We start from the raw sequence: 12500 nt of genomic DNA, 5'->3' as shown, positions 1-12500 counted from the left end.
GTTGGGTCCTTTCGCAGCGTCTCTCAATTTTTTTTCTTTTTTTTTTGTCACTTTTTATGTACATAAACAATATTACAGGGGTCTCCTTCTCCTTCTCCTCCTCCTCCTCCTCGTTCCCCACTCTTGGATACCCCTCATGTTGGCTGGGCTTATCAAGCCATCAGGGTCTGTGTCAGTCAATATTAAGTCTGAAAGTCACGCCTATTAGGAAAGCCTCTTGTTTGGTGCACAACGCCCACTGGTCTCGCATCTCCAACACCTTCTCGCTTTCTTCCCAATTCTTCCTCCTCTTTCTCTTTCCTTCCTCCTCCTCTTCTTTTCTTCCCAACTCTTTCTCCTCTTCCTCTTTTCTTCCTAAATTTTCTCCTCTTCCTCCTAACGCTTCCTCCTCTTCCTAATTCTTCCTCATCTCACATTGGTCTCAGTATTCGTCATCATCTTTCTCTATACCTGCTTTTTTTTATTGTTGTTGTTGTTGTTGTTATCATTATTATTATTTTTTATTATTATTATCATTAATTGTTATAATTACTATTATTATCATTATCATTATTATCATTATTATTTCTTTCTTTCATTATTTCAATTCTTTCACTTATGTCCCCCCTTTCTACCAAATCCACGTAATGCTTTAATCAAACGTTTTCGCTAAAGAATGATTTAAATCCGAATCCCTAGGCATTTTTGAAAACGGTGAACGGACAATACCCCAACGGACAAAATTCCAATCGGTAGGTTAAGTTACGTTAGGTTAGATTAGGCTAGGTTAGATTATGTTAGGTTATGTTAGGTTGGGTTATGTTGGGTTAGGTTAGGTTAAGTTCTACCCCCCAAATGTTCTTATTGGGTTTTTGTCTGCTATGCAGATTGGGTTTTTGTCCGTTGGGTTTTTGTCATAGGTTCTTTGAAAACATCCTCTTCAGAATTTAAGCAAAGAAGTCCACTTGATCCTATCGCTAGACCCCTTTTTGGATTTTATTTCTTTTTTCAATGACATGCACATTAATTTATCTTTATCTCGCTGCTTCATCGAGTCAGAAAACGGGAAAACCATCTCACAGAAACCAACCAACTAATCAAGCATTTCTCATATTCGCCAAAAAGGATTCCTTCATATACCTCAAACTCATCATAACCAATTGATCTTATCATTTTATACATTTCTATAACGACTCGAGATGAATAAACGACTGATCATTGGTTTTGAGAAGTTCACTTAGAAGTAATACAGCTTCGTTATGAAACTAATGTGGCTGGATGATACCACATTCTTGGAAACAATAGTAACTCATTGCATAATTCTCTAGTCTTCTATATTCTAGAGACACAAGTTAGAATATTCAATACACAATATCCTAAACCCTATCCTAAGACTTGTGGAAGTCAGAATAGGAGAATACAGTGAATAAGGCATTCTTGGAAACAATAGTAACTCATTGCATAATTCTCTAGTCTTCTATATTCTAGAGACACAAGTTAGAATATTCAATACACAATATCCTAAACCCTATCCTAAGACTTGTGGAAGTCAGAACAGGAGAATACAGTGAATAAGGCCCTGTGAAAAGGAAACTAGTGGGTAGAAAATGAAACTACTCGATAGAAATAAACTACCTGGTAGAAAAGGAGCTATCTGGTAAAAAGAGAATTACTCCCCCCAAAAAAAAAATCGGTAAAAGTGAAACTACCTTGTAATAATAATAATGATAAATACATACATACATACATATACCAAGGCTTTTTCCCCCTTACAAGGGGGGTAGCCAAAAAGAAAAAGGCATAAAATCATTCCCACCCATTCCTTCCCTGAATACACTCCACACCCCTCCACCCTCCCTCTTATCTTAGCACCTCCTGAATAATGATAATAATAATAATAATAATAATAATAATATAATAATAATATAATAATGATAATAATAATAATGATAATAATAATAATAATAACAATAATAACAACAATAATAATAACAATAATAACAATAATAATAATAATAATAATAATAACAATAATAATAATAATAATAATAATAACAATAATAATTATAATAATAATAATAATAATAATAATGACAACAAATAAATAAATAAAAAACAATTTAATTAAATTTACGCCCTCCGCTAAGATTCTACACACAGCTGAGTGCGATCTGGCGATAGCCTTGATAAAATTAGAAGAACCACAAACTAAGAAAGAGGCTAAATCTGTATTTCTATTTCCTATACAAATCTATGTCACCCGTGTCTTACAGAGTTTCGTAACAAAGGCTGAATATCTCACGTGATTATTACATTTACGTTCATCACGACTGTTTCATATGCAGTGCTCTGATTTGAATTTATAACTCAATTATGTACTAAAATGGAGACAGAGTTAGTTAACTCTAGTTAACTTCTTGTCTAACCCAAACGTGGTACTAACTCTGTCAACGATATTTCTATGTTTTCCTCACCGACTTCAGTTTTCTATATATTCATCAATTGCAATAACTTCATCTTGAGAGGTCTGAATTCTCTTCGGATGTTACTGCATGATTGGCTTCGTCTTTTAATCTGTCTTTGTTTCATTTCCTCTTCATTTATGTCAAGTTTCTGTTTCTTCTCTTTCTCTCCCTCCCTTTATTCATCATGTCGTCTTCTTCTTCTTCTTCTTCTTCCCATTTTTCTTATTTTCTCTTAGTCTTTCCCTACTTGACTTCTCTTAAATTCTCTTGATCACACTCATGTGGCACAGACGAAGACGAAGTTGGTCCTTTGCCCCCTCCCCCTCCCCCTCCACCTCCTCCACCCTACCGGACAAGAGAGCATCGCCTGTGTGTGAAGAGGTCTATTTTTTCGGCATGTTGGTCTTATGTATTGGCATTTATTTTTTATTCATACATACATACATACATACATACATACGTACATACATACATGCAGACATATATACTATATACATACATGCATGCAAACATACATACATCCATATATACATACATACATACATACATACATACATAAGTGCATACATACATGCATACATACATACATACATACATGCATATATATATATACGCGCATACATGCATGCAAACGTACATACATCCATACATATATACATACATACATGCATGCAAACATATATACTTACATACATACCATACATGTATACCATACATACATACGAGGGGGTGCTGAAAAGTTCCTGGCTTTAAGAGTATCGTGAAAGGGTAGAGCTGTTACTTTTACCGGGAAGGTAGGACAGCTATTTAGGAGATGATAGGCAAAAAAAGCATGATGGTATGCAATATATCTTTTTCCTTTTTGCAGGTTCAATGCACAATGGCAGCGCCTGCAGTGGATTTTGGTCAAACTGAAGCACGGGCGGTCATGAAATTCCTCTTCTTGGAAGGCAAAGGGACGGCGGAAATACATGGCGAGACGAGGGACGTCTTGAAGGAAGACTGCCCATCATACTCTACAGTGAAAATGTGGGCGTCAAGGTTTCAGACTGGTCATTTCAAGGTCACAGATGAACCCCGGTCAGGACAGCCAACTTCCGCAACCACAGGGGAGAAAACCGACGCTGTGCACGTCATGATTCTCGAGGACCGCCGGATTTCAGCTAAAGTCATAGTTGAGACTCTGGGGATTTCCCGTGAAAGAGTTGGCCACATCATCCACAACATTCTGGTGATGAGAAAATTTCTCCGCAAAATACCCGAACGCAGATCAGAGGCGCATGACAGTGACAACATCAAAGGCGATTTTGGACCGGTTTGCAGCGGGGATGGCCGACTTTATGGCTCGCTTAGTCACCATGGATGAAACTTGGCTTCATCACTATGATCCCCTGACCAGGCAGCAATCAATGGAGTGGCGACACAGCGGTTCATCGCATCCCAAGAAGTTTGGGACCCAGAAGTCAGCTGGAAAGGTACTGGCTTCAGTGTTCTGGGACAAAGATGGAGTCCTCCTCATAAAATACCTGCCAAAGGGTCGCACCATCAACGCAGAATACTACATGTCTATGTTGGACGAATTGCGTGAAGCTTTGAAGCAGAAATGCCATGGAAAGCTGAGTCGTGGTGTCCTCTTTTTGCAGGACAATGCGCCAGCACACACGGCACATGAAACTCTACGGAAAATACGCGACTTTGGGTTCGAATTGGTACACCACCCGCCTTACACCCCAGACCTGGACCCCTCCGACTATCACCTCTTTCCACAACTGAAGAAACTCCTCAAGAGAACGAAATTTCAATCCGATTCGGAAGTGATCGCTGCTACAGAGGCCTGGTTGGAGGCCAAACCTTCAGAGTTCTTTTTTCAGGCCTTAGAAAAACTGAAGGACCGTTGTAATAAGTGTGTGAATCTAAGATGGGAATATGTTGAATAAAATCATAATTAACGGATCTTCCTGTATTTTCTTTTAACAAAGCCAGGAACTTTTCCGCACCCCCTCGTACATGCATACATACATACATACTGTATATACCGTACATATATACCATACACACATACATACATGTACAGTATACATACATAAGTGTATATATACATACATACATACATACACACAATAAGTGCATACATACATACATATATATATATACACACACACACATATATATACATATATATATATATATACATGCATATATGCATGCAAATATACATACATACATACATACATACACACATGCATACATGCATGTAAACATATATACATACATACATACCATACATATATACCATACATACATGCATACATACATAAGTGCATACATACATACATACATGCATACATATATACATACATACATACATGCATGCATACATGCATGTAAACATATATACATACATACATACCATACATATATACCATACATACATGCATACATACATGTATACATACATACATACATGCATACATACATACATGTATACATGCATGCAAACATATATACATACATACCATACATACATGCATACATACATAAGTGCATACATACATACATAAATACCATACATACATGCATACATACATAAGTGCATACATGCATACATACATACATACATACATACATACATGCATGCATACATACATATATAAGTGCATACATACATACATATATATATATATATATACATACATATATGCCATACATACATGCATACATATATACATACATACATACATGCATACATAAATACATATATATATATATATGCATGCATACATACATATATAAATACATACATACGTGCTTATATACATAGATACATTTATACATGCATGCATGCATACATATATATATTCATATATACATTTACACATAAATACATACATACATACATACATACATATACATGCATATATACATACATCTATTACATACATACATACATACTCGTACCTACATACGTATATACATATTTACATACATACATACATACATACATACATACATACACACACATACCGTATATAGACACAGACACATACATAATACATGCATACTTTATTCTTCTTTCTATTTACTTATCTATTTATTCAATTATCCATCTGTATGTATGTGCGTCTATTGGTGAGTCCTGGTAGACTGATATAAACTGGAGAATCCGTCTTTGTGGATATACGACGAACTGCATTAAGATAAAAAAAAATGTTCTACGTCCCAATTACCAGACATTAAGACTACACGACGCCACCAAGTGTCGATGAACTAATCTATTTATTTATCTTTTTTTTTTTTTTTTTTTTTTTTTTTTTTTTTTTTTTTTTTTTTTTTTTTAGGGAAGCCTTGACTCCCGCCACTCTGCTCATGGAAAGAGTGGCAATATGTCCGGCCTTTGCCAAATACACTAATAAGCCTGAAACAACGAGACTACATGGTTTTCCATTGTTTTTTAAGTTATTGTTGTTGATACTGTTGTTGTTGAGGTTGTAACTCTTTCCTCCATGTCGCTTGAGCTTCACCAGCAGAGCACCAGAAGGAACCAAACCCACCTCATGGGCGTCCGCCAATGACCCTCCTCCCTATATATGTTGTGTTAATGTCTGTATGTTCCTATTGCTATGCGGTCTGTCAGAATACTTGCGACTCTATGCGAGGCATGGTGACGTTGTGGGCATATGTATTGTATGTGTATGTATTGTATTGTATGTAGTGTGGGCATTGAATGTCATGTTGCCTGATCCATGTCATCATGTCGTAAGGAGTACTTGATAACCACAGCGAAATGTACTAAACTGTACTCTCTATCACTTTTGTACCTTCGATTGGTGTGTAGTTGTTTATCAACATCACTAAACCACAGAAAGGTTTCCTCTTCGTTATGGTGGCTTAAATTTCACGTTTTGACTGTCGCAAAGGGGATTTTATCCAGATTGGGAGGTTAACCCTTAAATGGTGGGATCCCTTTATATATATTTTTGGCTGCCGTCACTTTATTTTATTAATTTAAGGGAATGGCAGAAAGTAGTGGAAGAAGAAGAAGAAGAAGAAGAAGAAGAAGAAGAAGAAGAAGAAGAAGAAGAAGAAGAAGAAGAAGAAGAAGAGGGAGCTGAGGAGTATACTACGCCCAGAGGCGCTGATTACCTGCGGCCGAAGCCGTCAACTTTGCCCCATCATGCGCTTTAGGGGACTGTTGGGAAAGGTAACACACAGTCACTGTTGGGAATCGAAGAGGAGTGCGGGATTCGAACCTACAACTGAGCGAATGCGAGACTAGTACGCTTCCTATTACGGTCACTGGCCTTTAGTCGTGACAGACACTATAGAGCAGCATTTCCCAAAATAGGGGAAATTCCCCCCCCCCGGGGTGGGAATTTGAAGCTACCAAGAGAGGAGGTATTACACTGTCTAGCAATTAAAAAAAAGATCAGGTGGATTTTCTCATACCTTAGAGAGAGAGAGAGAGAGAGAGAGAGAGAGAGAGAGAGAGGGAAGGAGAGAGTGAGAGAGAGTGAGAGTGAAAGAGAGTGAGAGAGAGAGAGAGATCGAGGGGAGAGAGAGAGACAGAGAGAGAGAGAGAGAGAGTATATCTGTTGTAGATGGGCGGTGTAGTCGCACAGAATGGCTTGTATATTTTTTAAATAAATTAGTAAATAGTCACAGTGTGTATTGACTAATACCTCCCTCGCACTCATGAAGGGGGGTCTGGATGGTTGAACTGGTTTCGGGGGAAATTGAAAAAAAAAAAAAATAATAATAATAATAATAATAATAATAATAAAAATAAATATATAAAATTACAAAATCTTAGTGTTTTTTATGTAATATTTAGGGAATGGTTGATAATATCTAATTAATTTTTCTAGACAATATATATTCTAGTCTGTTTTTTTTTTATTATCTTGTTTCTGAAGATGGTATTTCGAGATTTTGCCATTTGGTTTTGCTTTTTCTTCGCCAGCTGTATTCAGTGATAAATACTAAAAAGGAATACAAGCCATATTATTAGTTTGATAATTAATCATTTATGTAGGGGTTGCATTACCCCCATAATGTATGTGTACTTTTTACATATATTTTCTCTATATATTTCCAGATTTGTATGATTATGCAAGTCCTCTTTCTTTATAAGCTTAATGTAGATACACATATGTAATGTATGTGTACTTTTTACATATATTTTCTCTATATATTTCCAGATTTGTATGATTATGCAAGTCCTCGTTCTTTATAAGCTTAATGTAGATACACATATGTAAGTATATCTTAATCCTCCCTTGTAACAAAAATATGATATTTTCTTTTTCGAATTTTTTAATACAGATTATTCAAAAACCTTCCGCCATTTTTCATCTTCTTTGGCTCAAATTCGAAAATCTTTGTCCTCAAATCTATCTCTGTTCAGTTCTTTTGGACTCGATCTTCCTAATCTTATAACCTCAGCAAGACTTCGCTACTCTTTGCAATCGCCCCCAAACTTTTTCAATTAGGAATTCGAACACATTACGATTGTTAATTGGCACTGACGGGGGGAGTAATCACGATTCTTGGATCAAAAAAAGGTGTCCGTAATTACGTTATTGGCTGTTATTGACTTGAGGAAGATTTCATCTCATTTTACGTGTGTCAATTACTCTTATTTCTTTCCTAATTTTCTTAATTTTTCCTTGTTTCTTACTTTCTTTTTTCTTTCTTTCCTTCGTTCTTTCTTGTTTTTTCTTTCTCTCAGTCTTTCTTTTTTCTTTCTTTTTCCGTTCTTTCTTTCCTTCCTTCTATTTTTCTTTCATTCTTACATTACGTTATTGGCTCTTATTGACTTGAGGAAGATTTCATCTCATTTTACGTGTGTCAATTACTCGTATTTCTTTCCTAATTTTCTTAATTTTTCCTTGATTCTTACTTTCTTTTTTCTTTCATTCGTTCCTCCTTGTTTTTTCTTTCTCTCAGTCTTTCTTTTTTCTTTCTTTTTCCGTTCTTCCTTCTATTTTTCTTTCATTCTTTCCTTCTTTCTTTTTTTTTCTTTCGTTTTTTCTTGCGTTGTGTCTATCCGGACTTGTTCCACGTAGCAAAAATATGACGTCGTGTCAGCTATTATGGTCTTTATGTTAAGATGAAAAAAGGTCGTTGATTGCGTGTGCTTTTGTGTCCCACATTTCCGTTTAAACATACGGCAGTTATGTCTCTTTTGTCCTGAAGACTGACAATCATCATTTCTGATAATTTTCACTTTTTGTCTTTGGGGAACACACACACACACACACACACACACACACACACACACACACACGCAGACGCACGCACGCACACACACTTGCTTATGGCGGTCCGTCGGTGATCGACGACAGTGCTCCGGTGAGGTGAAATGGCGTGAGTGAGGTTGGGTGGTGATGCCGAAGTCCCTGACGTTGATACCAACGGAGGTGTCTGAGGAGCCCAGTTCTTGATCCACATATCCTACTACACTCCGGGTAAGTCAGATCTGGATCAGATGGGTAAACTCTATGGTTGACCTGATGTCTTTTTCCCCGCTGGTCGTCCCGTGCTTGGTTACGAGCAGAGTCAAGATGGTTGGCCCGTTGCGAGCACTTTGTACGCCATGGGGCGCGATCAAAGGCGATGGTTTCAAGGTTTATTGCTGCGACGTTACACCCCTTGAATGTGGCTTTTAGTTGACCTTTGCAGCGCTTTTTCTGACTACCTGCATTGCGACGAGCATCAGGTAGTTGCCCGTAAAGAATTTGTCGGGGAAGACGGTTCTCAGGGATGCGATTGACGTGACCCGCCCATTGCAGCTGACGTTTTGCTAGCAATGCTGCTTCAATGCTTGAAATTCGTGCACGTTGTAAGATTTCAGTGTATGGTAGTTTCTCTTGCCATGCTAGGCCCAGGAGTCTTTGAAGATGCCCTATGTAGAATGCCTCCAAAGCTTTTATATATCATCTGTAGTTGTTCCTGGTTTCTGAGCTGTAGAGTAGGATGGAGATACAGACGGCTCTGTAGACGGATATTTTGGTTTCATTTCGAAGGTTTCCATTGTCAAAAACCCGAGAACGTATACGGCCAAAAGATACGGATGCGAGGTGGGTTCTTGAATGAATTTCATCGTTTACTTTGTGTTTTTGGTGATACTATGCTGCCGAAGTAGGTAACCTGTTTGGCTGGCTTGAGCTGTACATCACTGGTTTGAAAAACAAGGGGACGGGACTTGGGCTGTACAAGTCTTCTCTATGTTGATATGCTGACCCATGGATTGGTAAACTGCGGAGACCACTGAGATAATGTGTTACAGGGCTTCTGGTGAGTGAGCCAGCAGGGAACAGTCGTCAGCGTACTGCAGTTCCATGAGATGAGCGGTGGTAAGTTTGGTAGTGCGGGCCTGTAGGCGACGGAGGTTAAAGAGGTTTCCATATGAACGGTATTGTATCCGCACTCCGTCGTCGTAGTTGTTGAGCTTACTGTGGCTAAGGGTTGTGACAGCAATGAGAAACAGGTTGAATATCAAAGGTGCCAGGACGCAACCTTGCTTAACTCCACACTTCAACAGTGAAGGGCTCTGGTTTTTTGCCACCCTGCCAGTACACAGGCATTCATTCCCTCATGGAAGCTTTTCGAGAATATTGAGAAATCTTGGAGGGACACCAAACTTATGGAGGACACTCCAGAGGAGTTCCCTGTCTATTGTGTCAAATGCCTTTGCTAGATCAATTAAGGCCAGTTAAAGATCACGGTTCTGTTCGTGGGATTTCTCTTGAATTTGGCGTATGGAGAACATCATGTCTGTGGTAACACTGTCTTTTTTTGAAGCCACATTGCGTCTCCGGTTGGACAGTTTCTGCGAAGTGACTTCGAGCATAATTCGGGCAAGAACCTTCCCTTCGGTGACCGACAGAGAGATGCCTCGGCTGTTTTCAAAAAGTGACTTGTCACCTTTCTTCTTGTACATGGTGATTATGTTAGCACACACACACACACACACACACACACACACACACACACACACACACACACACACACACACACACACGCACACACATAAACCTAGGTCATTATAACTTTATCTAAACCTTCACTGAATACCTCCAGTGGCTCCTTGTTATCACTACTCAATACATAAACTTATCAATTGTCACGTATAAGACATTTGGATAAGATATATACATATGAGTCAGCGTGAGTGTGTGTGTGTATGTTTACTGTCTTTGCACATTCGTATATACATTTGTAAACTTGTGTGACTGAGAATTCGAAGTTACACATGTGCACACACACACGCACACAAAAACACACACATCATATATATATATAAATATATTTATATATATATAAATATATATATTTTTTTTTTTTTTTTTTTTTTTTTTTAGATCGGGAGAACCTATAGCAGCAGACGACAAAAAAACTTACCGAGATCGAGGGTGTTCCTGCTGACCTGGGTCAGGGTGGCGCGCATCTCGCCGTGTTCCGTCAGAAGCTTGTTCTGCAGGTGCTCTGAAGACGCCATCTGGAGAGAGAGAGTGAGAGAGTGAAAGTAAGGGATGTTAGTGTACTTAGTTCACGTTAATCTATTAACATCATGAGAAATAATAACAAAACACATGCATTATATGCAGAACACGTGCTTAAATACACACATACACACACACTCCAACTCTCGTGGGCGAGTAATTGTGTGTGTGTGTGTGATTCACATTGGTCTTGGATCACGTGTTGGATTCGTGATCGACAACTATTTCCCTCCCGAGAGAGAGCTCAGACCTCATATATGACCGATCTATGGGTAATGATATGACCTTACACACACTCACACCCCCAACTCCCCACCCACGAGAGTTGGAATAACGACCCACAGCGCAGCGATACTGAAATTATTTCAGCCCTGGGCGGGATTCGAACCCGGACCCCCGTAGTGGCAGCCAGGAGCTCTACCACTGCGCCACGAGCGTGTGTCTGTATGTGTGTGTGTGTGTGTGTGTGTGTGTGTGTGTGTGTGTGTGTGTGTGTATGTGTGTGTGTTTTAAAGGTCACAGCATTACCCATAGATCGGGTATATATGATATCTGAGCTCTCATTCGGGAGGGTAATAGCTGTAGATCAGGAGCCCAACAAGTGATCCAAAACAATGCTGAATGACACACGCACGCACACAGACACGCACACACACACAAAAACACACATATATACCATATGCACATATAGCAGGGAGAATGCCACCAGTGAATTAAAAAATATATATTTTTACCTTTTCCATGCTTACGCGACACACACACACACACACACACACACACACACACACACGTCCCCTCCCCGACACACCCAGACCAATGATTTTCCAATCTTACCCATGCAACCGAAACGCTGGAAATCACTATGTATACTGTTGAAAAATGATATGGCCAAAATAAAAAATAAAACAAATTTCCGTAACTCTATTTGGTCCAACGCTGAAAAAAAAAAGTGTTTTCATCGAAGAGTGCAATTGGATGCGACCGCTGGCAACTGTCCCTTGGCGCCAAGTGTCATCGCGCATGCGCAGTTCGAACGGCATCAGATGTCCTTTTTCAATATCAAATCTCTCATTCACCAGCGCGGCGCCAATGGACTAAAAATTGACCGGGAATTTGTTTGTGCCATAAATACGATTATGAATAAAAGTTTTGAGCGCTGGTGCGTTGGACCGCTTGTGATTAAAAAGCACGGAAAACATATTATCCATGAAAAGTGTATGAGAGACAGAGAGAGAGAGAGAGAAAGAGAGAGAGAGAGAGAGAGAGGAGGGAGAATTAGTGTTTGTGTGTGTGTGTGTGTGTGTGTGTGTGTGTGTGTGTGTGTGTGTGTGTGTCTGTATGTGTGCACGCGTTTCTTTATGTATGTTTTCTCATGTGTATCAGCCTCAATGTATCCGTAACTGCGTTCACGAAGTTACAACAATTATCGAATAAATGTTAAAGTCCTTAATCACAAAAAGAGTCCTTGATTACGTGATTCCACAAAGGCACATGTGGTAAAAGCGTTGCTGCTGTTTTCTTATCATTTATTCGTCCATTTTTCACTCCTCTT

General features: G+C 38.7%; 1 protein-coding gene across 3 annotated transcripts in view; it reads right to left on the bottom strand.

The window, feature by feature from the left end:
* Nucleotides 1-12500, bottom strand: part of LOC143024736 (uncharacterized) — a 604673-nt gene that overhangs the window by 83201 nt on the left and 508972 nt on the right. For all 3 annotated transcript variants that reach the window (XM_076183826.1, XM_076183828.1, XM_076183827.1), the window contains exon 4: nucleotides 10848-10944. In XM_076183826.1, the coding sequence (XP_076039941.1) occupies nucleotides 10848-10944 (97 nt within the window). The remainder of the gene's footprint in view (nucleotides 1-10847; nucleotides 10945-12500) is intronic.

The sequence above is a fragment of the Oratosquilla oratoria genome, chromosome 4 (assembly GCF_046742065.1).
Source record: "Oratosquilla oratoria isolate Oo_2021 chromosome 4, ASM4674206v1, whole genome shotgun sequence".
NCBI classification, from domain to species: domain Eukaryota; kingdom Metazoa; phylum Arthropoda; class Malacostraca; order Stomatopoda; family Squillidae; genus Oratosquilla; species Oratosquilla oratoria.
The sequence above is the reverse complement of the archived record's forward strand: the minus strand, read 5'-3'. Positions and strand labels throughout refer to the sequence as shown.